Below are 27141 nucleotides of genomic sequence, written 5' to 3'. Positions count from 1 at the left end.
GTATCTGAAGCAGCTTTAAGATGAAGCCTACCATACTCCTCTTTTCAGAGTACAGAATGGAGAAACACACGCCCAGAATAACTAGACCATTTGAACAAGGCTTTTGCATAAGCTGAGGGCAAAAAGTCATAGGACTCTGTGCTGCCTAAAAAATCAACCTTGAATCAAATGCATCAGGTAAATGGACGATGTATATTACCTCTCTAAAATTTCCCCCCAATCTTCCATTGAACTGAGACCATCTCAAAGGAGATCTATGTTTCAGATTGATATTGCCATTACGAGATAGGAGGGCCACATACAAACCTTAAACATCCTGGCACAGTATTCAAAGGACTTGGGATTGCTGACATCATACACCAGGCACACAGCATCACATACGGTGTCAGCATCACATAAGAAGTCAGATTCACACACATTATGCAACTAAAAAGGAAGACAAGAATTGCAATTAATACGAATAAACTTGACTTCACATCTGGCCTGCTTTCTCTGTATTATAAAGCATACACAAAATGTGCTGATATGCGCAAAACCCATGTTTATGGGGGTTCAAACCAACCGCAGAAAAGTGAGAGCCAAACTACACGGGCAACCACATTTATAGTATACATCCCTGCTCCATGTATGGGGCAGGGGGTGATGCGGGTCTGATTTTTATATTAATGGTGCATTCAGCTGAGTGGAGCTGAATGCTTCTCTTCATGCTCTTCAGACACTTTCCTTCCAGCACCCGAGCTCCAAAGCCCAGAGGGAAGCCAGGCCGGGAGGAAGGTGCCTACAACGACAGAGGTAATAAGAAGGGTGCCATTCTCCTTGGCTTTGCCTCTTCTTTGATTATACTGCAGAATACCATCACTGCCCCCTCATTCTTTCTCTGTATCTATATGCGTTATAAACGCCCACTGGCAATCTGCAGATACACAAATGCTACGTAATAGGAATCCAGGGCTGCCATTGTTGCTGTTCTGCTGTGGGCTCTGATGGGATCGTGCCTTCATATCACTGTTCAGCATGTTGAATCATTCTACTTTCCAGGAACGCATATTGCTTTAATGCAGCACATCACTGTGGTGCCATCCTTAAATGCTGTCATGCGCCCTAGAGCAGGGGTAGTCAAGCCAGCATTCGCTGACAAGGGCTCATGGGAATTGTAGTCCATGGACATCTGGAGGGCCACAGGTTGACTACCCCTGCCCTGGAGGGACAGGTCCCTGAGTAAAATGCCGGCCTGCTCCTGTATAAACCAACAGAAGCAGTAATTTCTGCTTCACAACCTCTGTGGCATGTGCCTCCCTTTACAGAATGCCATTTGTTGAATCCTTCGCAACCCATCTACTTGTCACCGTTTTTAAGTTTCCAACGCCAAGAAAAAAACATTTACTCCAGGCATCTAGCAAATGTTGTTGCTGTGATCGCTGAATTAGCTAGCTGTTGGTTTGTAGTTAAGCTGGCCATTCTTACAGGCTTTTAAAATTATACATACATTTCGTACGTTGATCATTTTACGTGCTGAATTTTAATGATCTCTTTATTGCTGGTTTAAGTCATGCTACTGTCACACTGTATTGATTTTTACTGGGACTACATGCAAGCCCAAGCCAACCTAAATATTATCGGATCCTGGAAGCTAAGTGGGGTAAGCCGTGGATAATAGTTGGATGGGAGGCTGCCAAGGAGGTCCAGGGTCATTACACAGAGATAGGCAATGGCAACCCACCTCTGCTGGTGCGGCCTGAAAACCCTTTGGGGCTTGCATAAATTGGCTGCAACTTGAGGGCAACATTCTAGGGATATACAATGCTGGTGGGGGGGGGGGGAGAGCAGGACACACAGCAATGGCCCAGCAGCTACAATGATGGAGAAGCAGGGATAGCAGATGTGTTGCATGACTCTACTCTCCATGCCTCTATGTTCAGGCTTAACCTCTGCCAGCCCTTTCAGCACAACCCGAGAGATGACTCCCCGCCACTAAATGCTATAGGCTCAGGTTTAAAAGTACCCAAGCTATATGCTAATCTAGATTGATGTAGCCTTACCAGTAAATATTTTTCTTGTCCATATACGTAGACTGTATTAATTGCATAATAAGACTTGTGGTCTGGACGTATTTGCTTCTGTCTCTGAAAGCACACACAAAAAAATCACATTTTATAGAGCAGCCAGCTCCCTTCCATGAACTAAATTTGGCAAAACAACTGAGATTCCTCAATCCGACTGTAACACACCATGTTTAAAACAAAATCAGAAATCTTTCAGTCAAAGGCCATATGTGGGGGGGGGGGCAATAACAGGACACAACATGAACAATATTCTAGCAAAGATTATCATTTAACCAACAGCCTAAGGAACAATTATAAATATGCTGCTCTTTCCAGCTAATGATCAGCATTAGCCAGTTTGGTATAGTGGTTAGAGCACATGTGGAAGACCCAGGTTCAACTCCCCAATTGGCCCTGGAAACTTCCTGGGTGACCGTGGTCCAGTCACATATACTCCACCTGGCCTACCTCACAGGGTTGTTGGGGGGATAAAATGAAGGAGAAATGCCAGCATAGAGCGCACACACATTATGCAACTAAAAAGGACAAGAATTTCAACAAATAAACTGCTTTCACATGCATAAAAGCCCATGTTTGGGGGGGGGGTTCTGCCCAACCCTAGATAAGTGAGAGCCAAACAAACATGGACAGCCTCATTTACAGTCTACACTAAGTCTACCTGTTTTTCCTGGTCATGAAGCAACCTCTTTAATGCAGTACTTCTTCTAACGGGGAAGAAATGCTATGGGGATGCTGCAGCTGTGTCTCCAAACCGTTCTGGGCCTGGGAGAGGCAATGGTGCCCCATTTGCTTCAGCAGCACAGAAGCAGCAAGCAGACCGAAGAGAGGGAGCAGAACATCTATTTGCAAGGCTGTTGCAGTAGGTGCCACAAAACCTTCTTCCCAACAGCAGTGTAGTATTGGTGCTATGGAGGATACTTATGGATGAGAGAGACATAGTCTTACCATCAGGTTTCTTCCAAGTAGTGCTTGGAGGACTCCACTCTTCCCACAGCCTTTCATCCCGATGAGATTACACCTGAAAACATTCCTCTGAGTCTGTTTTTTCTGTAGGTCAATCTTTTTGTCCCTAGTCACTTAAAAAATAGATTTCACACACATTAGCACACAGAAGAGCTATGACTTGAATCCACTGGAAATTTCCATGGAGAAAAGAGATACGCATTCATGGAACACAAACCCCTTGTCTCCCTCCTCCTCCAGCACAGAATACTCTGTGAAAAGTTGACCCCGAAAATACCACAAAGGGAGGAACCAGCAAAAATTACACTCCTTTCTGTACCCTTAGCGAGAGGCTTTCCAAACTGCAAATCTATCTTTAATCGGGAAATCTGTAGCTGGACAACTGACTCCTAAATTGAAGTCGTGCAAAATTCGCTCACCAATTAGTTCACTGCTCTCACTCCTGTATAAGCCAATTGAACCCCCTTAAGCCTGCCAGCCCATGATGCAGCAGTGATCTCTCTTCTATGTGTCTCTTCTTAAAGACACTTTTTTTTTTTACCTGGACATACTAGATCTTCTTGAAAACCCAACCCATAACCCCAAGCCTTTCCACTGACCTTCTGTCTTTCTCACCCACCCTTTCTTACAACCTGAACTGCATGTCCAAAAAAGGGGCATGGGTGCCACTAACCTATGTTGCCCTAGATACACACAGACCTTTAAAATCAACAAGATGAGACAACTATCCTAGTGCACCACACCTGCCATTAATTATAGAACATTTAAAAATGCTAAGATGCTACATCGTCTGTTGATTCAAAATATGCCCCATCCCATACCCCTCTACTTTTCTCCTGCAAAAATATTCTGAATACTGCAGCCTGTTTACCTGTTATCGCTGATGCTTGAGATTCTTGTTCAGTTAATATTGAATACCCTAAATAGCCCAAGTACTCAAGGCAGCGCTGTACATCCAAATATGTAGTTAATCTGGAGGGGAGGGGGGAGAACTGTTTTAATTAGTTAGAAAATGTCACTGGAACCTGGGCTTCTGTAACAAGGCACTGAAGACTTCAAAGAAGCGCAGTGGGGGGGAGAATTACATTTGCCTACAGAGAAATCAACCATTTTAATTTTTTCCATCTATAAACCAGTCCTAAAACAGGCAGAGCGGAAGGCCAGAGTAGAGCTTCTCAGAGCTACACACCATCTCCCTCCCTCTGATCTCTTTTGGGCATAACTGCCTGCTGTTTGAAGATTTGGAGCCGCATGCTTGAATGGTTCCCACTGACAGAGAAATACAATGATGGAGAAAGGCAGAAGGAGACTGGTTGCATGCTGCTTCTCTCTATGTAGGGTGTTTAGAAAGGAAGCATCCAGCCAGGCATGCTATGAATGCAGCCTAGGAAAATCAGCTTCACCGGGTGGTTCTGTTAACTGCAAAATGAGGCCCCGAGTTCGAAGACTCATTAGACAAAGTCTACTACACCCCCACCCTACAGTCTTCACAAGAAGCAGGCTGGCTCTGGGAGTGTTGCAGTTTAAGTACCTGTGTGTTGCACTTACGTCCATTGAGACAAAAATCCCTGATACGTTATCCAGCCCATTTCGTTTGTACAAACGGTGTTGTTGACATCGGGTCCCCATGGTATGTAAGGGAAAACTTTGAACAAATCTTTGAGCTCCTCAGGAGACAAAGCACAATCTCGGTCCTAAAATCAAAAGGGATGTAACAGAGAAATGGTGCTGCTGTTTGTGCGTGTGCATGTTCACAAAGATTGATTTCATTTCAGGCAGAGGTCTGTTACATGTAAAGGTAAAGGTATCCCCTGTGCAAGCACTGGGTCACGTCTGACCCTTGGGGTGACGCCCTCTAGCGTTTTCATGGCAGACTCAATACGGGGTGGGTTGCCAGTGCCTTCCCCAGTCATTACCGTTTATCCCCCAGCAAGCTGGGTACTCATTTTACCGACCTCGGAAGGATGGAAGGCTGAATCAACCTTGAGCCGGCTGCTGGGATTGAACTCCCAGCCTCATGGGCAGAGGTTCAGACTGCATGTCTGCTGCCTTACCACTCTGCGCCACAAGAGGCTCTCTGTTACATGTACAAACATACAAAAATGAAACATTAATTACTTTATTTTATGATTTATCTACAAACGGCACTCAAACTTCTTGAACCCCTGCCTCTATTGGCTTAGAATCTATGAGCCTCTGAGACAAGGAGACAATTGGTTATAGAACACCTTGGGAAATGTTTGAAACAGGCTACACATCAAAATATGTTAAGTGTTTCAGATACAAGAGATTATTTTAAAAATCCTGAAAGGTCACCTTCTCTCCCCAGCTATAATTCAGTACTGCTGATGAAAGTAGCTCCTAATCCAGATTAAAAACTTACCAAATCATGCTTATCAAAAATGCTTTGCAGAAATAGATATGCATGGTGATTCAATTCTGTCGTGCAGTCAGAAGGTATTTTTAACCTAGTTAGACAGAGAATCTATTAACATTTATGCAGAACCCCCTTTTAAAAAATTTTTACCTAACACCTTTTCATAATTTGTTATCCACTAACCATTACTTGCTGAGTAAGGCAGCATGCATTATGGAACTTAAGTAGGGAAGGATTTCTCAAAGTTATTTGGTAAGCTTCAGGACCCAACAGGTATTTGGTACCCAGGTCTTCCTAGGAGCTGCACCACAGAGACTTTTCATCAAGGTCAAGTAGTTGGTAGGTATCTACGCTTCTTTTTTCTTTCTCTAGTCACCCAGCAGTCATCCAACTGCCTCTTTAACAAACTGAACTAACCATTACCCCACATAATATACTGTATAAAACGGTTTCTACACATTCATTACTAGGAAAGCGAGAAATATTTGTTTGGGCCACTGCAGGAAGCAATCTGGAAGACCTTGGGTCTGACTTAGAACAGCTTCCCAGCCATACAATACAAACAGGACTTGCTTGTGGGTTTAGAATTCAGCACACACACCCCACTGATACCTACACAGGAAACAAATATTCTGGAGTGAGCTCTAGATCATCATCATATCCAAATCGCCGCAACACTGTCCAAGTGGTTTCATGTCTCCCTCGCTGAATAAAAAGTGTGTGTAGAAAAAGAAAGCCTGAAAAGACAAAGCTCTTCAATTGCTGGGTCTGGGTACACACACAATGGACACTTAAAAGAGGGTTTTTAGATATAAAATGCAGATACTCAGAACATGCAGACAGTGAAATCTCCCTACAAGACTTATTCAAGAAGCCCATTCCTGTAAGCAATACTGTGTTCCGGGTTGTAACTCTAGTGGCCACAACACCAGAAGCTGGTTTCCTTTACTAGGAAAGGCAGGACAGCCTCTCTGTCTAGACCAAGAGTGGCCAAACTGTGGCTCTTCAGATGCCCATGGACTACAATGCATGTGCTCATGGGAATTGTAGTCCATGGACATTCGAAGAACTACAGTTTGGCCACCCCTAGTCTAGGCCATACTGTAAATGCAGGCACAGTACAACAGATAGCATGACGTGACAGCTGAGGAGAGGGGAAAGAACTTAAGCCTTTTCCCACCTTTATGTCATTTTTTGATATGCCAACTGACCAGGCAATCCAACCAACTGTAAAAAAAGCCCTTATTCTGCACAGGCAACACAAAACAAAGAGGTCGTACCTGTCTCTTCTCGTTGCTTCTGAAACGCACGAAACACCTACATTCATCTCATTGCTCAGTTATCAATGCATTCGATCCCATACTTGTATTTTAATGCAAAGGCATGGCACATCTACCTTTTAACGTTAAACCGTTATCCGCAACTCCATCGCTAAGGTTTTTCCGGACTACATTCTTGACATCTTCCAGCGCCTGAGGTGCTAATGGTGTGTTAAAACAGATTCGCTGAAAAGGGATATTTGAAATAGTTCAAGTAAAGCCTTGGATATGAGGATATGACCACATGCACAACACTAGAAGGTAAAGTTTCTGGAAATGGGAACCATGGGGAAAATCTGTGGGTTTTCCCCAAGGGAAAAAAAATTCTAGGGGAAAACTGAGATACAGGCAATGCATACTTTCATATCAAACTTATAGCAGTTTGCTGCTTCAACAGCATAGAGCAGTGGTCCGCAACCTTTTTCAGGCTGGGGACCGGCGGCAGCAGGGAGGGCGAGTGCCGTGCATGTGTGTTTTCGGCAGCGCATGGCCCATGCATGGCCCTGCTTCCCTCTCCTCCCCCTCCCACAGTAAGAAGCTTGCCGGGCCACAAGCTTGTGGCCTGGGAAGTTTCTTACTGCGGGGGGGGGGGGCGGGGGGGAGGGAGCCGCGGCCCGGTAGTTGGGGACCACCGGCATAGACAACACACAAAACTGCATTAATGGCACAGTGATGGAATTCTAAAACAGTGGTCCCCAACCTGCGGGCCGCAGCTCCCTCTCCCCGCCCCCCCCCCCCCGCAGTAAAAAACTTCCCAGGCCGCAAGCTTGCGGCCCGGGAAGCTACTTACTGCGGGAGGGCGGGGAGAGGGAATCAGGGCCGGGCTGTGCCCGTGCAGGCCGCGCCTGTGGCCCGCGGGTGCGGCCCGATCCGCGGGCGTGGCCCAATCCGTGGGCGCGGCCGGGCGCGGCTCGATGAGTGGGCGCGGCCAGAAGTGTGGGCGTGGCACGCGCGGGCGCGGTCCCCGCGGGCGCGGCCCGATGCCCTGCCGGTCCCCAGCCTAATAAAGGTTGGGGACCACTGTTCTAAAATACAAATGCCTTAGTTTTCTACAAGCAGAATTGTAGATGTATATGCTTCTAAAACAAGAGAAAGAACTGCAGACTCTTGCACCCTAACATAACCCATCTATCCATCTATCCTGAAAGAAAAGGATATCTCATAGGAATCTTTCAGGGTTCGCCAAAATTTCCATTTTCCCTGAAAAAGTTCTGAGACTTTTCCATACTATATATGTTGATTTTAAAAAGCCTTGTCTTTAAAAGCATTTCATTTATTCTAAAAGGGGGGAAATATTACTTTAAAGCTCCCCAAAATTTCCACTTTAAAAATTCAGAAAAAGTCTTTGGACTTATGCTATGTATCTTTAATTACTAAAATTACTTTAGAATTTACTTGGTATCCCTAAAATTTCCCAGATTTAAAACAAAAAAAGAAGTCCTCAGGGGGGAAAGGGAATTTGTTTGGCCTGTTAGGGCTTTGGTTTCCCCCCAGACTTGCTCATCTCTGCAAACACTAAGAATATACATGTCCTGCTGTGTAGTCAGAGGTAACAGAAGCAACAGCTTTAGCCAATGTGGTATAGTGGTGAGGGTGCTGGACCAGTAAATAGCGGAAATATACCTGAAAGAAGTTGAGTTCTGCGTCATTAAGAGTACCATCGTTATCCTGATCTGAAATTCTGAAGATCCGGGTTAAAGCTTTTATACAGGCAGGTTTCATCTAAAATTTGAGAAACAGTGAGTTGGAATTATTTTCTTCCATTATCTTATTATCTTATTTCTAAGTATCACCTACTCCCATCTTGCTTCTTGTACTGAGATAACTAAATCTGGTACAAAATCCTTCTTTAATTACAAATACGGCGGTCAATTTTCATTCCATGGCTAGAGTGGAAATAAAACATCTGACTGTAAAAGGTTCAACAAGTGAACACTCTCTAAGTTCTTTGTAACACGCTCATCCCTTAAACTACCTATACTGATTACAGCTGTCTGATGCCTTACATGAAGGAAAGGAGGATCAATATTTCAGTTCTCTAGAACTATCAGGCTCAGTATTTTTCAGTTGAAGATTCAATTAGACACTACAAAGATGAAAAATTTGGAGTTAAGAAGGGTTTTTCTAGAAAACATCCTCAACCAACCATGCCGTGAACCTAGGGAGCAATGGGATACAGAAAACGAAGCAATAACAAGTTCTGTTGTTGGCTAAACTGTGGTTCACTGCAAGAAAATATTTGCCAGAACTGTATATCCAAAGAAGAAACATGGGTGCCACTAACTTATGCTACCCTATACATACACAGAGAGACCTATAAAATCCACAAGATGTGACTATACTAGGGCACCCTACCTGCCATTAATTATAGAACAGAGGATGGAAAAATGCTAAGATCCCACATCATTTGTTGATCCAAACCCCCCCACCACCACCACCACTTTTCTCCTGCAAAAATATTCTGTGGTCTGTTGCCTGTAATTGCTGATACTTGAGATTCTTATTCAGTTAATATTGAATATCCTAAATATTTGCCAATTTCATTGTATCAAATAAAGATGTTTTGCTAAATGATAGTAACAAATGTTTTTTGGGGGAGGGATCTTTGCAATAGAGATGGACACAAATCACATTTTTTGCAGCTTGAATTGTGGTTCATGGTCAAACCATGAACTGGGAGGTAGGGCCGCAAACTGAACCTATTTGTATTGGTTTGTGGGGAGCAGAAAGCAGGGGTTTAAATGGCTTTGAAAAATGAAATGCAATGGCTTTGAACCATTTAAATCCTTGTTATCTGTGCTTAATGAACTGCCACAACCTGCCTTAAAATTCATGCAAATTCCTAGTGGCTCTTCATGAACATTGCTTTGTGAACTATGAACGGGCAAAAATTCATCATGAACTTTCATTCATGAGCCAGTTCATGCCCATCCCTATTTTGCAACCCCCCTGACCAGAAAAGGCACTGCAAGCTATCACAGGTTTTTTTGTGTTAAAGGGCTGGGAAATATGGTCTACAAACAACAGATGAGTGTCTTGCATAATCATTTAGTCCTGCATTGGATTAGATGACCCAGTAGGTACCTTCCAACTCTATTATTCTATGATTCTACGAGTTACTTTTAGCCAGAAAATTTACTGTGGCGGTTTCCACACTGCCTCTGGGAAGCTATCTTCAAGGCTTATTTTACAGAACAAGCATAATCAAAATACCTCTTTCTCTTCTGGACAATATAGGGGCCCCGTAGGATGCAGAACAGCTTTCTGTGCATAGTAGAACAGCTCAGAAATATTCTTCAAGTTTTTGGCAGAACACTGTAGGGGGGGAGTGAAATTGTGAGCAATTTTGGAAGCTGGTAGTATAATACAACAGAAAAAAAGCAGGGACAGAAGGATTTAATTAAAAGATAAAGCTACTCCAGTGACATGCATCACTACTATCTCGAAGTCAATATGGCAATCATTAAATCTGTATGAATTTCAAGAAAAACTTGTACTACCTCTACGCAAGTTTCTATCTCTGTGTACTGGTTCATGATAGGAAGGATGGTTTCCATACTACTGTATTCCACCAGATCCGATTTATTTCCAACCAGTATAAGAGGCAGTCTGAAAATACATGGACAGAAGTTCTCATAGCAGAAAACAAATCTACCTGCCTTTAAAAATATCTATTTTGCAGTACTAGCCAGCTTGGGATTGAATTCTATAGAAAGGAATGAGTGCCTGAAACCAGACTTCCTCCAGTGTAACAGTGTGTAAAATTAAGGGTTTACCTTTTCCTTAGACTTCTAACAAAATATTTACAGCTAACAAGCTATTTAACCATTCACAATCACAACTGTTGCAAAGAGTCACCAATTCAGGAACTTTCCCTAATGTTAACAAAGTATTCTACCTGCCTGAAAACCATGAGCTCCAATTTGGCCTTCTGAAATATGAGTTAACTTTGAACTATGGAACAATGCAACTTGGAAATTTCCATATATACCTTCTCTAAGGCATAAGTTAACTGAGAAGCATCCAGCATTACAAGACATATTGGAAGTCTTCTATAAATTTAACTACTTTAACTCTAGGAAAATTAAGTCACTCCTGACCATTAAAAAGGAGCAGACAAGCAAGGAAAGACCCCACACAACATTAGGGCCCATTTAAGCCAAGTGGGAAATGAGCGTGTCAGTCTATCTGGAAACTCAACTACGGGTTTCTCCAAACTCATTCTTACAGTCACCAAAATGAAACTACTGGAGCTTAAGTAATTCAGAAGCAGCAATAGGACCAGAGAATCTTTCTCAGCTCAGTTAACATCTACAAGAACATCACCAGCCACCAGGGAGCATAAAGCAATGCAAAACTCACACAAATCAATATTTCACCAATAGTAAAAGATAATGTAGGAACACATTCTATGTGTTGAAAATAGACCATCTTTCCTGTGTTGGGACATTTCTGCAATCCTCTGAGCAGCAAAGCATTCAGGCGTTATTTTACAGGGTGTGCTATTGGTATAGTAGCAGCTTCTGTTTTTGTGCCACACTGACATTTAATGTGGGTAAGTTGATTCATATGTACCTGCTGTCCTTGTCTGTTCTTTCATTGATGAGAGGTATCCATCGGCTCGTCACCTAAAGCAACAAGTTAGTACTAATAAGGAAAAATTCACTCAGACTATCCTTTCCATTCCACTGAAGGACACACTTTCACGGCACCACCTCCTCTAAATGGACGCTTAAGCCACACTTGAGGAGCTCGTAAAGAAGTTGCCGGGGATATAAGCACGGACAGCATTTTCAAAGGCATGTGAAGGGCACACAGAAGTTAGGATAGCTTTCCTTTGGTAAGAGAGTGAAAGATGCAAAATCTCTTTGCAACAAGTTGAAATATCAGCCAAGGACACTGCAGCAACAAGCCTTTCTGCAGGAACCTTCCTTGCATAATAAATAAGTTATCAATTTGTGTTTGTTGGGTTTGCAACACTTCTCACAGGTGCATTCTGGTGGAGTTCTGCTATTTTTTAAACAAGCACACCACCAAGAGAGTGCAACACCAATGGTTAGGTGCCTGATCTTTAGCACCTCTAGTCACCCTGCCCCCCCTCCCCTGCAGCATTCACCATATGCTTTTTAAATTCCAAACAGCATACAATGAATACGGGAACACTGATGATGGGCAAGGTAAGCAAGTCCTAGTAGCTGAAAAACTTGTGGAAGAACCACCAGCCCAGGATATAAAATGGGGAATGCAGGACCAGTGATGGGAAGTATGAGTTTCATGCCCCAAGCCCAACAGGAAAAGGGTGAAATTATAAAATCGCCCCTAAATATTTTGAAATTAATTGTACAGAAGCATCTCCAAGTATCTGAAAGTCTGACATCAAAGGATCTACACTCTGAATATCAGCTAGAGTAAAAAAACACTTTTAGCCTACCTGATCAATTGAATTCTTGTTGTTAACTGCATATACTATGCAAATTACATTTGCCTAGAACAGAGAAGACGTAATTAGATTAGCTAGATGAATATGAATGTATGAAAATCGTAACAGGCAGCTTAACTGCTAGTCAGAGCTGATACTAGTCAGCAGATACATTCAGACGATCTTCCTTCAGAGGTACATTTGTGGGTGTAAACACCTTGGTGCATCTTAGACTAGGTCAGAACCATGATCATGTAATCCCCCCCTCTACCATACTAAAAAATCATGTATTTCAGGCAGCCATTATGTCACATTCAAGCATCACAAGAAACCTCTGCCTTGACAGACGCATACATGACTCATCCGCTGTGCTTGCAGAGAAAGCTCCCCAGCTGAGGGAGCAACCAACATTCTGATTCTCAATTTTGTAAATCCAGTTTAGAATCACTGTTGGTGGGGATGAAACTGAATCTTATTTCCCCTGACCCTGCAATTCAATGCCTGCTGGAGTTAACTGAAGGCTTCCCAGACCAGGAGACTTTCAACTGAGCTGTTTGCGAGAGGACGGAAGACAGCACCAGCACAGCATACATGTTCAGATGCACTGAAAACTGGCACTGAATGTAAAGCTTCCCAAGCCATGAGACAATAGAGACTGCTGTCTAGAAAAAGGGGAGGGAAGATGTGTGCAAGTAAGGCAAAGAGGTCCACTGTCAGGTCTGAACGGGGCCTCAAAGCACAAACATGAAATCTCCATATAAGGATACTTTTCACACAACATAGAGATCTCATGCTTTGTTATTTCATTGTCAACAGCGAAAAGGGGGTATAAATTTTAAAAATTCCTAATACTTTCTACTCGCCAAAAAAAGAAAAAGAGAAAATCAGTTTTGCTGAAGACTCTTGTATGTTTCTTAAAAGGCCAGATCCTGAAGATGAAACTCAAATACTTTGGCCACCTCATGAGAAGGAAGGACTCCCTGGAGAAGAGCCTAATGCTGGGAGCGATTGAGGGCAAAAGAAGAAGGGGACGACAGAGAATGAGGTGGCTGGATGGAGTCACTGAAGCAGTCGGTGTGAGCTTAAACGGACTCCGGGGAATGGCAGCGGACAGGAAGGCCTGGAGGATCATTGTCCATGGGGTCGCGATGGGTCGGACACGACTTCGCACTTAACAACAACAACTTGTATGCTTTGTTCTAGCTTGCAGAAGTTGGATGGTTGGAATTAAAACAAAACAGAAAAACACATCGGCTGAGCTTATCTGCAAGTAATTATTTGACACAGGTCTGACTGCGGCATATTAGCTACTAACAGAATCTCAAATATAGTAGGAGAACGTTCACAACTTGTGGGCTTTGCCAGCTATCTTGATTATTCTGTGTCCAAATCAATCTATGTATCAGTACAAAACATTAGAACATAAGATCCCCATTTGAGAGGCCAAACCCATTTTACACTCCTGCATGCAGTTAACTGGACACCAGGAAGAAATTCAACAAGCTTTCCAGTGGAACACAAACTCAAGTGTTTCAGAGTGGATGGACATTTCACTTACTTGCGCTATTTCATGATGGAGCTGTTCGTCACTTTGTTCAGATTCTGCATGAAACGGGAGATTTTTCAAAACTTGTTTATTTGCACTGGGATGGCAATTTCACCAGTTTTGCTTACAAAGACAAAGACGTGCCAATTTAAATCAAGCTTTCAGCATTAAAAAATACAGACTCAACTTCTGTTTACAAGGCAACATTCTGTATGACAGATGAAGTAATAAGGTTAGCAGACTCAGCGGTGAAAGACAGATGTTCCTTAGATCAGGGGTAGTCAACCTGTGGTCCTCCAGATGTTTATGGACTACAACTCCTATGAGCCCCTGCCAGCATTCGCTGGCAGGGGCTCATGGGAATTGTAGTCCATGAACATCTGGAGGACCACAGGTTGACTACCCCTGCCTTAGATCAGTGAAACATACCATGCACTGTGAACTATTTCAACTTAAGATGGAAAATATATACTAATAGTACAAAAGAATGCTGGACCAATGAAAATCTTAAAGACTCTTGCTGCAGGTGTTCTTAAATAATGTCTAAAATGTTACATTCTTGAATATAATTTTATTTGTAAAGGTGTTCTTGAATATAGTGTTACCTGTAAAGAATGCCACAAAAAAACTTCAGTCCATGATGAAAACTTTAAAAACATTCCTACATTGTTATGCTCCAAGAACAATTTTGCTCCAAAGAAAATTTTTCTGCCTGCTCTAAACACACAACTAGATGTCACTAGAAACTGTAACCAGCAGCCAAGTTTAGAATTCAAAGAAAGCTAATCTTTGTGTGTACACACACACACGCACATCATAAGTTTTAGAAAACTACCAAAAATGCCAGTCACAAAGTTATCTGGTAGAAATGGAGTACTGTGCTTGACAGAACTAGAGCTTCACATTCACTAAAAAAAGGTTTGCTGTAAAAGTAAACCAAAGCAGCCAAGTTCTATTTCTCTCCAACCTCAGAGGTTAACTGAAGCCCTAAGGACCGCCCCAGATAGCAAATTGCGGACCAGTAAATCCCTGCAAATCAGGCAAGATTTGAGTTCGTTGTGAAGCTAGAATTTGATTTTGAAAGGAAAGTATGTCCTGAATAGGCACTCCCAACTTTTCTGCTAAGAAATGCTGCAGGTATGAAGCAGGTTTGTCCTTGAAAGCACAGAGTACTATCCACTTTCTTTCCTGTGATTTAGTCCTGAAGGGAAATACTGCATTTGTCTTCCCATTTCAAAAAGTGGTATTATGATCAAGCTGGTAATTGAGCTTGAAACAGAACTGTGTCATGAACAACCCCCCCCCCCACCTTCATTCCAGCATTTCCACAGAGGCTAGTTTAATTCTTCACCTAGTAGCTGAACACTAGATTCACAAATCCATGGCTGATGTCTTCTACCTGCAAGTAGGTGGAAGAATACCAGCACAGCACTATATCTGGCAGAAGTTCCGATAGCTGCTGTGTATCCTCTCCTGAGAACCCCCATCATCTACTGCCATGTGCCTTGAGCTGCCCAAGAGCACCAGCCATGTAGAATAGATTTTCTAGTCAGTGGTTGAAAAGTACATGTATTCCCTTTTTGTCAGCATGTTGAATTACATGGGCAAGGTCGGGAAAGGATAGTCTATATGGGGACCAGGAAATGGAAATAGAAAGATCCTATCAATGAAAGGAGTGTATGAAGTGTGGCAGAAAGGAAAGGGGTTTTTTGGACTGCAACCTAACATGAGTGGGCTTTTCTTGACTTCTTGGCCTTTTTGTTTTCCCTTGTAAATAAACATCCACATATCTTCTCTTTTACAGCTAGTCAACTGCTGAGAGATCCCAAAGGAAAAGAGGGTCTCAGAACTTAATTTGAAGAAATACCCAAAAGATCAATTACCAGAATAATCCACTATGTGGGTTGGCACTCTTTCTGGAGTAACATCAGCTGGGATTGTGATTTCTTCTGCTCGCGGAGGCACCTTTGTTTACAAAAAGGGAAAATTGTCAGTCAAAAATACCAACGGCCCACAGCCCAGTAAAACATCACACATTACATTTGTTGTTATTACAAAGCTTGACAGAAAGGTGATACTTAAATGTTTCAGGATCTTTTTCTTCCTCCAAAACGTGCTATTTTGATTTACAGACTATTGTGAACATTCAACAACTTCACAAATCAGTACATGATAATGCCTACTTTTTTATTTGCAATTTATTTATTATGGGATGGGATTTATATTACAGTCACTTATAATTTGTCAATACATCCATTATGAACAGGGTAGTATTCGAACACTTCAAAGTATTCCTTCCCTGTATCACCTTGATTGAGCCTATAAACAGGAAGGTTCATAATGGACAACATAATGGGATAAGACAACATCAATTCTGATGATCCACCACATCCATCCTGCCACACCCAGAATAGCTAGGGACTCTGAGCCTTTCTTGAAACTGGATCTCATCCTGCCCAGTCTAAAAGCAGATTCCATCCTAACTGGAATTATAACAATGACATAATAGCCTGTTTGAACTAAGGGGCTTGAAATTTCTAAAATGATAGCCATTTACACTAGAGATGGAAATGTCTACTAGTAGCATTTATACTCCTAATTTTATGATAAACATTACTGTAACATTACAGGATAATGAATAAAATATGACAAAAATCTACTGGGCTTCATTCTCCAAGCAAACATGGAAAACTCAATTAATCTGCTTCCCAGAAAAGCTTAGTCATTTTTCCCTCACAAAAGTACACTGGATGTTTCAAAACAAAAATAACAGAACACGTAGTGTCCTAAAAATAATAATTCAGTGATTGATAGTCTATCCTTTTGTGGTTTAGGCCTCTTTTGGGGATACCCAAAGCTCCTATACTTTCTTTGTGGAACTTCTGAACAGAAATACTTTCCATAATAGAAATATTACCCAGATATCCTACCTCTTCTGGAAATTCTTCACTGACAAGAGACATAATAAGAGATGTCTTCCCAACTCTGGCTGTGAAATTTAGAAAACACGAATGAGTGAAGGATTTCTCTACTATGCATCTAACTTCTACCTATCTACAAATTGTGGGCTTTGAGGCACAAACTTTTCAGGTCAGTGTGAAATTAGGTTAGACATGCCACTGACTAGCAGCGTATTTGTACCCTAAACATGCCCTGCTTGTAGAATCACTGTTTCCCCATGATGCTGCAATCCCAACCTTTTAGAACAGAAAAATAAAATTCTCACATTCAATAAGTTATGTTCACTAATGTAACAACAGTCTTACCACCCGCTAGTTTTGAAGCCCTGAAGCATGGGGATAATTATTAATCTTGGCTTCAATTTTACACAGAGTATTTTGTCTGTTTTAGTCTACAGAAAATAAGAGTATGTTGCTATGCAATGAAAGACAAATAATATTTTGAGGGGTGAAAAGTTAAACAAGTTTAACAGAAGTTTTAAAATCATCATTTCTACTCCAGTCAAGGTGAAGGACAACTAGTCATGTCACAATCTGTATGTCAAGGCAAAGATGCTATCAAAACAGGACTAGACAAGAAATAAGACGGTTAAAGACAAACCGCTTACATATGATATAACTCTGAACAAGCACAAAAAGAATACAGAACAAAATCTGAATACAGAATTCAACTTCCTGAATCTTTAGCTGTTGTGGTTACCAAGAGATGCTAAATATACTAACCACGCATTTTTGCTTGATTTGCTCAGTTTTAATGATCTAACCCTCTTTGGTGTAGAACGTTGATACTGTTAATACAAAATACAATTCTAGCTACAGGCAATATGTAAAGGAGTGGGGCAAGCTATAAGCAACTCTGTGAGTCACTTTATAATTTCAATTCTTTGAGGACTCTTCTGAAGATATACTGAAGATATACTGTTATTTACATATCAGTTTCCAAAGTTTGCTCCCTTGGTGAGGATATCTAAATCTACAGATCGGGGCCATACTTGCAAAAAACCAGATTTATCTGCAAACTTGGGTGACTTCCCTAAGTTTGCAGAAAAATCTGAAATCTATCTAAAAATAGATTTTTTTCCCTAAGTCTGCAGAAAAATCTAAAATCTATTATTTTAAAAATCCCACCAAGAGTAAAACAGTATTCTCCATGTACATGCAAAGAGTGTTCTTTACCTACCTTCTGTGCTGTGAAACATCCCCTGGGCCACGGTAGGCCCAGCAGAGGCAGCAGTGAAGCAGCCCAGGTGTTGTGCTGGGCTTAGAGGTGGCATAAGGAGAGAGCTAAGGGCCATGCTGGCCCCAGTACTGGTGAAGAAGCAGCAGCCTCAGGGCTGCACTAAACCTGATATCAGCAGCTGTATAGCCCGGGAGTCTGCTGGGCCTGGCAACAGCAGCTGCACAGCCCAAGAGCCCTGCTATGCACAGTGTTGAAGGCTACATGATCCTAAAAAAAACCCATGCTGGGTCCAGTGTTGGTGGCTACATAGCCCAGGAGTCCCAATGAAATCAGTGCTGGCAGCCATGCTGAGTCTGGCAGCCATGTCACAACCTGGGAGTCATGCTTTGCCTACCCCCCAGCAGCAGCACAGCCTCTCGGTCACACTGGGCCTGATAAGAAAGGGGGAAGAGAATCTTCCCAAGTATCACAGCCCAACACTTCTTGTAAGTAATTTTTATGGTAGCATTTTTATTGATATCCCACTTCGTTCTCTTGTGGGGATCCAAAGTGGCTTATCATATCATGATCCCTTCCGTCACTTCCTCCTCACAATCACCATACTATTAAAAGACTGACTGAGCCAAGTTCATTCAAAAACTTCCAACGTCAAAATGGGCATACAAACCCAAGTTGTCCTAGCCTACCACTCTAACCATTACGCAACACCAGCCCTCCATTTACTTTAAGTATCTAGGGGATCATGGTGACGGCTGTACCATGGGATCGTCAAGAGTCGAACATGGCTGACTGGCTGACAACAACATTTGAAGTAACAGAATGCTCTTAAGAGTACTGTGCATTGGTTAAGAGCACGGACTTCCAATCTGACAGGCCGGGTTTGATTTCACACTCCCCCACATGCAGCCAGCTGGGTGACCTTGGGCCAGTCACAGTCTTGTTAGAGCTGTTCTGACCGAGCAGTAATATCAGGGCTCTTGGCCTCACCTACCTCACAGAGTGTCTGTTGTGGGGAGAGGAAAGGGAAGGCAATTGTAAGCCGCTTTGAGAAAAGCGGCATATAAGAACCAGCTCTTCTTCTTCTTAATGCTGGATGCAAACTAAATTTTCCACTGAAGGAGAAGGTGAGTGGGATTATTTCAACAGATTCCATCTTTCTGCTGCAGACCTGATTTGCTTCCTGTGCTGCTCATGACCTCACCCTGACCAAGTTTGCCCAATCTTGTCAGATCACAGAAGCTAAGCAGGGTTGGCCCTGGTCAGTATTTGGATGGGAAACCAGGGAATAACAGGGTCACTATATGGAGGCAGGCAAGAATGTCATATCAGGAACCTATTTATATCCCTTTATGGCCCCAGGAGGCCTGCATGCTAGTTTACAAGAATTTCAACTAAACACAGCTGTAAGCTTTCCAATAAATAATCCCTTAGCTTCCCATGACACAGACTGCTAAGAAAGCTCAACAAAATTTGAGTCCAATGGGACCTTTAAGACCAACAAAGGTGTACTCAAGGTGTGAGCTTTCGTGTGCAGGCACACTTCCTCAGACTAACATGGCTACACACTTGATGCTAAGAAAGCTGAGGAACGCTTGAGAGACAATGCAGCTTTTAAAAGCCAAGTGATCTTTCATGGCTATGTTACTCTGGAACACTTCTACCTAAAGCACACAGAGCTACAGCTCTTAAGTTGGACCAACTTGATTTGATTCTATTTTAATTCCCTGAAACAACAACTTATCAAATGCCAAACTGCTTTATCCTATGCATCAGCAGTGGTCAAACTGTGGCTCTCCAGATGTCCATGGACTAATGCTGGCAGGGGCTCATGGTAATTGTAGTCCATGGACATCTGGAGAGTCACAGTTTGGTCGCCCCTGCTATACATGATACAGTGTGGTGTTCAACCTAGTTTCTTTGTTTTGGTATGTACCAGGTAAGCCTGTCACATCATCTCACTTAAAAAAGAGCATTTTTGAACGCCTCTGCAAATGTTTATTCAGATTTAATCACTTATCTTCCCCCCTTGCTTCCTTCAGCATCCAAATAAGAACATCACCTTTGAGAGCTAGCTACATACAAAAGAGACCTCTGAAATATAAATGAATGCAACTCATGAAGGCAGGGTGCATTTAAGGTCAGCAGAAGTAGAGATTTCTCTCCTGCGCAGAGGTGACAGGCATCCGAAATATGTTTTCCTGCCTCTCATCAGCCAAGGAAGCTTTCTGTGCTTTTACTGTAGTATTAAGTAGATAGCATGGAAAGAAGCTCTGAACAAGCGACAAGGTTGTGTTGCAGATCAAGCCATCCATAGTGTTCCATCACAACCCACATCTGTAAGGAATCAGGACAAGTATTGGCTGAACACAGACACTATATGGTATCCAAAGACTAAAGGCACTGAAACAAATACACCTGATACCACCAAGGTGCTATTTACAAGCACTCTTTTTTTGATCTTTCAGCTGGGTGCAATGCAAAACCTCCATTCCAAAGACATGGAAGTTGAATGTTCCAACCTTAAGGGTTGTATATTCCTGCTAGAAATAATTATGCTATTCATATTACACAGCCCTAACGATGGCATGGAGGGGGCAGACCATCCAAGATAGATTAGTATTGCCTAAGGAAAACACAATCTCTTCTCAGCCTCAGTTTATGTATCCCTAATGGGGCCAGGCAACACCAAACAGACCCAATGATCCATATTCTAATCCCATCACCACCCCATTACCTAAAGGTAAAGGTGTCCCCTGTGCAAGCACCGGGTCATGTCTGACCCTTGGGGTGACGCCCTCTAGCGTTTTCATGGCAGACTCAATAAAGGTTGGTTTGCCAGTGCCTTCCCCAGTCGTTACCGTTTACCCCCCAGCAAGCTGGGTACTCATTTTACCGACCTCGGAAGGATGGAAGGCTGAGTCAACCTTGAGCCGGCTGCTGGGATTGAACTCCCAGCCTTATGAGCAAAGCTTTCAGACAGCTGCCTTACGACTCTGCACCACAAGAGGCTCTTTTTACCCCATTACCTACTGGCTGAATAAAGCAACATATAACTCATCCTTTTTTGCTCTATAAGCTTTCATGCTATCACTGGCTGCTGTCCATCAGCCAAATTATCCTGTCTTTGTTTTAATTATATACTGATCAAGAAGCTGATATTACAAAACAGAAAGGACACAAACCAATAAAGTCCTTTAAATTAATTTCTAAGTTTAAACGGATTGATAACAGCATATTACAGAAAGTATGTCGAAATGTAGGTGAATCCTTGCTAAACACAATTAACAAAATTAGACTAGTAGGAAAATTGCCAAAACATGCAGAGGAGGAAAGTTGACGTGACTTCCAAAAACAAGCTAACAGACCTGTAACACTTTAAATTTGTAAGCCTGCTGAAGTACAATTTTTTCCACTAGGCTTAAAAATATAATAGCAAATTATATGTCTATCCACAAAGTGGTATTATACCACATAGACAATTCAAACATATCTAACCTTTTAACATACTCTAACTGAATATATTAAAAATATTATCTCAGTTGACATTTTGTATTTCGATGATAAAAAGGCCTTTGACAATGTAGAAGCAGTTTCTTTATGGGCAAAAAAAAAAACTTCTACATTCGATTGAGCATTAATAAAGGGTTGCATACTCAGATATCAGAATGAGAGCAATAAAGCGAGGGTTTACAATTTGACCCATATTTAGAACCTTTTGTGCTAAGGATCTGACAAGCATCTCAGAGGGAATAACTGCAAACAGTTATTGTTTTAAATCAAATTCATACACATACAGCATCATACTACAGCTTGCCAATGTAAAAGTCTCAAGTTCCCTTATATATGGGAAACAATTCCTGGGAGGAGACTGTCCAGGGCTCTGTCCGTCCATGTCCACCCTGATGGGCCCTCCCCCTCCAGCTCCCACCTTCCCTCCCTGCCTGCCAGAAGCCTTGTGGCTGTAGCCTCCATTGTCGCCCAGAGGAGAGAGGCAGCAATGGGCTTTGGAGCCCGCAAGTACGCTCCTGCTGGGAGGGAGCCGGGGTGGAGGGGAGTTTGCAACCTTGCTGCGGCCCGCAAAGCCCTGTCGCCACCAGCGGGGGGACTTCCCACTCCCTTTAGCCTGGGAAGTGCTCTCACCATGGTGAGAGTGCTTGCCGGGCCAACGAAGCCTCCCGCAGTAGTGCTGCCACCAGGGGAGGGGCACTTCCCACTCCCTTTAGTCCGCTTTGCAGGCCAAAGGGAACCGCAGCCACCGTCTCACGCCCTCCTGCCTGCCACCCCCTTTTAAAATGGCTTTGATACTAGTATATATAATATATAATACAGGAATTTGTAAATATTACAAAACATTACAAAAGCTGAACATTTTTCACATTAAAAACAGACTGCACAACAAACTCTATTGCATACAGTTAACCAAATTAATGTTGTCAAATATTTGGGAATTTGCTTCTCCAAAACAAAGTAAAGCTATGTGTCATCTAACACAGCGGCCTCCAACCTTTTTCGGGCTGGGGACTGGTCCGCAAGGGGGGGGAGAGAGGGAGGCCCGGGTGCCGGCGAGTGCAAATGCCCATGTGCGTAGCTGCTGCACTTGTGCGTTTGTGCCCGCTGGCGTACCGGTGCCCGCGCCTCCCTCTCCGCCCCCCGCAGCAGTACTGAGGCCCAGTACTGAGGGTTTCACGGTCCGATACCAGTATACTACCCGGGGGTTAGGGACCCCTGATCTAAAGTGAGAGAGAGATGAAAGATTAAAAACATTAAAAAGACTGTTCTGCCAGTCTTTTGGTTGGGCTCAGACTGACAGATCATCTTGCCCCTCCTCTGGTATCTCCTTCTAACACCACAATCCATGGAGTCTAGGAAGACCACGGTGGGGTGGAGGGTTGGTTTTGTTGATTGGGACTGGGGTTTTATGCATTTTATTGTATTTTTTTATCTGTTGCTAGCCACTGTGAGCCAGCAGGATAGGAGTAGCAGCTTAAAAGTATAACAAAAACAATAATAAAAATAATGAATTAATAATAATAAGAAGAGTTGGTTCTTATATGCCGCTTTTCTCTACCAGAAGGAGTCTCAAAGCGGCTTACAGTCACCTTCCCTTTCCTCTCCCCACAACAGACACCCTGTGAGGTGGGTGAGGCTGAGAGAGCCCTGATATCACTGCTTGGTCAGAAGAGTTTTATCAGTGCTGTGGTGAGCCCAAGGTCACCCAGCTGGCTGCATGTGGGAGAGCGCGGAATCAAACCCAGCTCTCCAGATCAGAAGTCCGCACTCCTAACCACTACACCAAACTAGCTCTCCAGTAAATAATAAATAATAATAAATAAATAATCTCTATAGACAAAGGCAATTGTATCAATGTTCAGTAAAAATTATTTAGAATGTCAATTACACCTAACTGAATTTCCTGTTTTGGAAAATCCTTATTACAATACAGGAATTTAAAATTATGCAAAAAATGTTTAATCCATTCATTTGAAGCTGAAAGAAATGTAGACTTAATATGCAGGATGCTCAAGATTTCATGCCAAGAGGGAGCTTAGGTATCCCTAAACCCCAAAACTACTATTGTTCAGGTAGAAAGAAATGGTTCATTAAATGGATGAAAGCTAAAGACTCAACATTGCTTCTTGTGAAAGTACCACTTAAATGTATGAATCTGGCTGAGAAAGAGTCGCAAAAATCTCCACAGTGCTGAAGATGATTTATTGGTAAAATGCCTTAGGTCATTTCTGGACCAAGGCTGGATCTATATTAACACCTGGAATTTCATTCTTTATCATCAGCAATAAAACACAGTGATTTCAGCTGTCTCCAGATATTCTAAAGACCAGCAGTAAAGGTCTGAGAGCTAGCACATGGGGCAACATCTTTTCATTTGTGGTTGTGGTGGAAAGTCCTGTCAAATCTCAGTTGACTTTTCCAGGCAAGAGATGTTCAGAGTTGGTTTGCCATTGCCTGCTTCCAGATCAGTTGTCTCCCATCCAAATACTAGCCAGGGCCAACCTTTATATGTTTACTGTGTCCAAACCCCACAACGGATCAGTAGTAGTATACAACATACACTCCTAGATAGGGAGTCAAAGAAAAGATAGCTATTCTGCCCCCAGAGGGCTTTAAGCTTAGCTAGCAAGCATGCAGTGGGTACAACATTTACAGTCTGGAATCCGAGTCAAGAGGAGAGCACAAGGTTCAGGTTTATTCTCAAACTGTAGCTGTGACCTACATAGTCCCAAAGTAGCTTTTAACCAGCCTCCACTGAATGTCAAATGCTTGTAATGGACTGCAGAGTCTCAACTCAAGAAAAACCCTACTGCATTTGGCTACAAAGGGTGTCTATGTCTGGTACTGGGAGTCGATTCCCCCAAGGTCACAGGCAAACAACAAAACAAACTGTGAGACCGAACACTAAGTGCACTGTTCTAACCCAACAGAATTCACAGCCATTTTAAGCATCTTTAAACGTAAGTCTTGTTCTAAACCTCCTGTTAAGGTTCACTCCAAGCATGCAGTACCAAATCATACTATTCTACACTAAAAGCAACAAAACTCGAGTTTAAAACGGAGGTATTTTGTACTACAGAACACAACTAAACATTTAGTAACTGGTGGGAGTGAGGATGAAGGAAAAATAAAAACATCACAAAGAAATATTTACAAGGTAAATTTCATGTATAAACTTTCTAAGGAATGGTTACCTTTGTTTATTTACTTACTTAATTTATTCCCCATCTTTTCTTGCTGAGACTCAACATGGATTACAGGGCAATAGGACATTTTAAAACCATACATCATGATAAAATAATAAAGCAAAAGCTGCCTCCTACTGTTGTCTCCCTATGGGGGTTTGTCAAAGTTTGGAGTGGTCCCTGTAGATTGATATCTGAAGTGGAGAGGCCAGCATTTTATGGTGTTTGCCTAGCCTCAATCATAGGCCTGGCGGAAGAGTTCATTTCTGCAGGCCTCTGGAATTGTGTGAATCTCTTCAGGCAGAGCAGTCTACCAGGTTGGGGTCAAGGCTGAAAAGGCCCAGGCCAGTTTTATCTACCTGGCGCCAGGGACCCCAAGCAGATTTAAGCTGCCTGAACTTAACATTCTTAGGGGGTTATAAGGGAGAAGGAATTTCATGTCAAGGCCATTTGAGAAAATATGCATACAAAGTATGGCAATTAGGTAGCTTATCATAAAGACTTAAGTATTAAGGCACTGAACTGAGGCCTGAGATGTACTTCATTAAAGCCAGCAAAGCTTGTAAAACCCCAAGCAGAAAGACCGCAGAGAAAGACCGTCTGTGAGAATATTAACTTGGCAGGCAACACCAAGGGGCTGCTGGATGAGGCACCACCATGGGAAAAGCCCCACCTCGGGGTTGCCACCCTCCTCCCCACTGCAGAGAAGGTCCGGTGCTCGGGAAGAGGTGGGGCAGTATGAGGAAAAGCCTCGTGGGGTTCTCCAAGTGATCTGCATCCTTTCTACAGACACCATCCACGCTGCTTCTCCCCGTGCCTGTCTCAGCTCCTACTACAGAACCGTCCACCGGGACCTGCTTCAGCTTAGCCGCTTGTGCTGCCCTCCCCCAAAAGCCCTCCCCCCAGTCCTGACACCCCCTGCCTCCCCCTCTCCCTTTCTCCCCGACCGCTCTCCACACCCACTTGGCTCCAGCCCTTCTTGTATGGAGCCTTTCCAAGGCGCCTTACCCAGGGCCCAGCCCCAGCCGCGCCTCCTTCCCTCCGCCCGAAGGACAGCGGGCGCCCCAATTCCCACGCCGCCGCCCCCCCCCCCGGCCCGCGACCGACCGGCTGCCCCACCTCCCTTCCCCGCACTCACGTTCCCCCACCAGGAGGATCCTCACGTCCTTCTTCATCGCTCCTGCTCCCGGGCCCCGCTCACATCAGGCCTGCGGGAAAGAAGAGGGGAAGGGGGAAGCCTCGCACCGCTCGAGCGCCGCCGACCCCCTGACCGCCAGCTGGGGCGCGCAGCCTCCCCTCCCTCTTTCTCCGGCCGGACCAGAGGACTGGAGTGCGCGCGGCACCGACTTCCGGCGCCCGGTTAGCCTCGCCGCCATTGGCTGTCGGGAGGGAGCCGCTCTAGCCGGTGTCGCCCCTATGGTGGGCCGTGGGCGGCCGTGGGGTCGGAAGGAGGGAGGTGCCTGGGAAGGCGGCCGGGGGACAGTCCCGGGCAAAGGAATAGGAAGGGGGCACCATAGATATTGGGGAACGGGGAAGAGAGAGCGGCGCGGTAGCTACTCAGCGCTGCGGATGCCAGTCTCCAGGCAGGACCTGGGGGAGCCCCTGGAATTACATTCCCATCTTCTATATTGCATTTTGCTATATATTCCCTGTCATGTAAAGAGTTCTTAGTCTGAGGAAGAGAGCTTGCACTCGAAAGCTCACGCCCTGAATAAATCTTTGTTGGTCTTAAAGGTGCCACTGGACTCTGATTTTGTTGTGCTACTTCAGACCAACACGGCTACCCATTTGAATCAGTTCCCCTGGAGAAAATGTTTGTTTTGGAAGGGGAGCTCCAATGAGGTCCCTGTCCTCCCCAGCCGCCAACCGCTCATCTCCAGGAGTTTCCCAACCTGCATCTGGCCAACCTACTCCCCCGTCCCCTGCCGGTAGCCAGGGAGGACCTAGCAATCCTATGTACAGCTAAAACAGCTTTTTTGTTTGTTTTTTACTCCTTTAATTTATAAAGAACGGTTTACTTGGTACCTTCAGTTTGCACAGGGTGGTACAAATCAGAGTGTGTGCTCCTGCAAATTAATGTGGCGGGAAGCTTCTACGCTCTGCTGTGGGGTGGAGTTGAAAGGAAGGTGTGTGTGTGTGGGGGGGGGGTGGCGATTTAGAGAGATATTTTGCTGCTGCAACTTCGGAGATATTTTGTGTGGGAATCTGTTATTGCATTACAGCCCATTTTCAGTGTTATGACTTCACAGATTCTTGAGGCCATTCAGAATGACAAGAATTCCCATGATGACTTTATTTTGAAGCCTGCAAGGCAAAGTGCAGAGGCCTAAATCATCCTGCGATTGTTCAGACCCTAGTTTTAGGAGTGGAACAATTCAACCTCATTTTAGAAGGTCAAGGCACTAAGGAAAGATTTGGCGATGTTATCCAGCCACAGGGGCTTCATAACAATGAAGCATGAACAGAATGAAGGGCATTGGCTGGGGAAGGTTTAAGCAAAGCAAGACAACAGCTACTTATTGGAGGCGAACACAGTTTAATGTCACATTTTAATGGGGTGACCAGAAATCAGATTAAGGTTCCGTGAAGTCTTCCACTTGTACCACCATTCAACCAACC

The 27141-nt window shown here is 43.6% G+C and overlaps 1 protein-coding gene across 4 annotated transcripts in view; it reads right to left on the bottom strand.

The window, feature by feature from the left end:
* RHOT1 (ras homolog family member T1) overlaps positions 1–25857 on the bottom strand; it is a 41290-nt gene extending 15433 nt beyond the window's left edge. The window contains exons 1-17 of one of the 4 annotated variants that reach the window (XM_077328740.1): positions 25661–25857; positions 16618–16676; positions 15571–15652; positions 13700–13743; positions 12154–12207; positions 11298–11350; positions 10223–10331; positions 9936–10037; positions 8346–8444; positions 6800–6908; positions 6020–6140; positions 5410–5494; positions 4575–4720; positions 3898–3998; positions 3009–3139; positions 2040–2123; positions 307–426 (exon numbers count right to left, since the gene is read on the bottom strand). In XM_077328740.1, the coding sequence (XP_077184855.1) occupies positions 307–426; positions 2040–2123; positions 3009–3139; positions 3898–3998; positions 4575–4720; positions 5410–5494; positions 6020–6140; positions 6800–6908; positions 8346–8444; positions 9936–10037; positions 10223–10331; positions 11298–11350; positions 12154–12207; positions 13700–13743; positions 15571–15652; positions 16618–16676; positions 25661–25697 (1536 nt within the window). In that variant the 5' untranslated portion in view covers positions 25698–25857. The remainder of the gene's footprint in view (positions 1–306; positions 427–2039; positions 2124–3008; positions 3140–3897; positions 3999–4574; positions 4721–5409; positions 5495–6019; positions 6141–6799; positions 6909–8345; positions 8445–9935; positions 10038–10222; positions 10332–11297; positions 11351–12153; positions 12208–13699; positions 13744–15570; positions 15653–16617; positions 16677–25660) is intronic. The other 3 variants (XM_077328737.1, XM_077328738.1, XM_077328739.1) reach the window with 3 other exon arrangements.
* Between the last annotated feature and the right edge of the window lie 1284 nt (positions 25858–27141).

Source organism: Paroedura picta, chromosome 3 (assembly GCF_049243985.1).
Source record: "Paroedura picta isolate Pp20150507F chromosome 3, Ppicta_v3.0, whole genome shotgun sequence".
Lineage (NCBI taxonomy): Eukaryota > Metazoa > Chordata > Lepidosauria > Squamata > Gekkonidae > Paroedura > Paroedura picta.
This window is presented reverse-complemented; position numbering and strand designations above follow the sequence as displayed.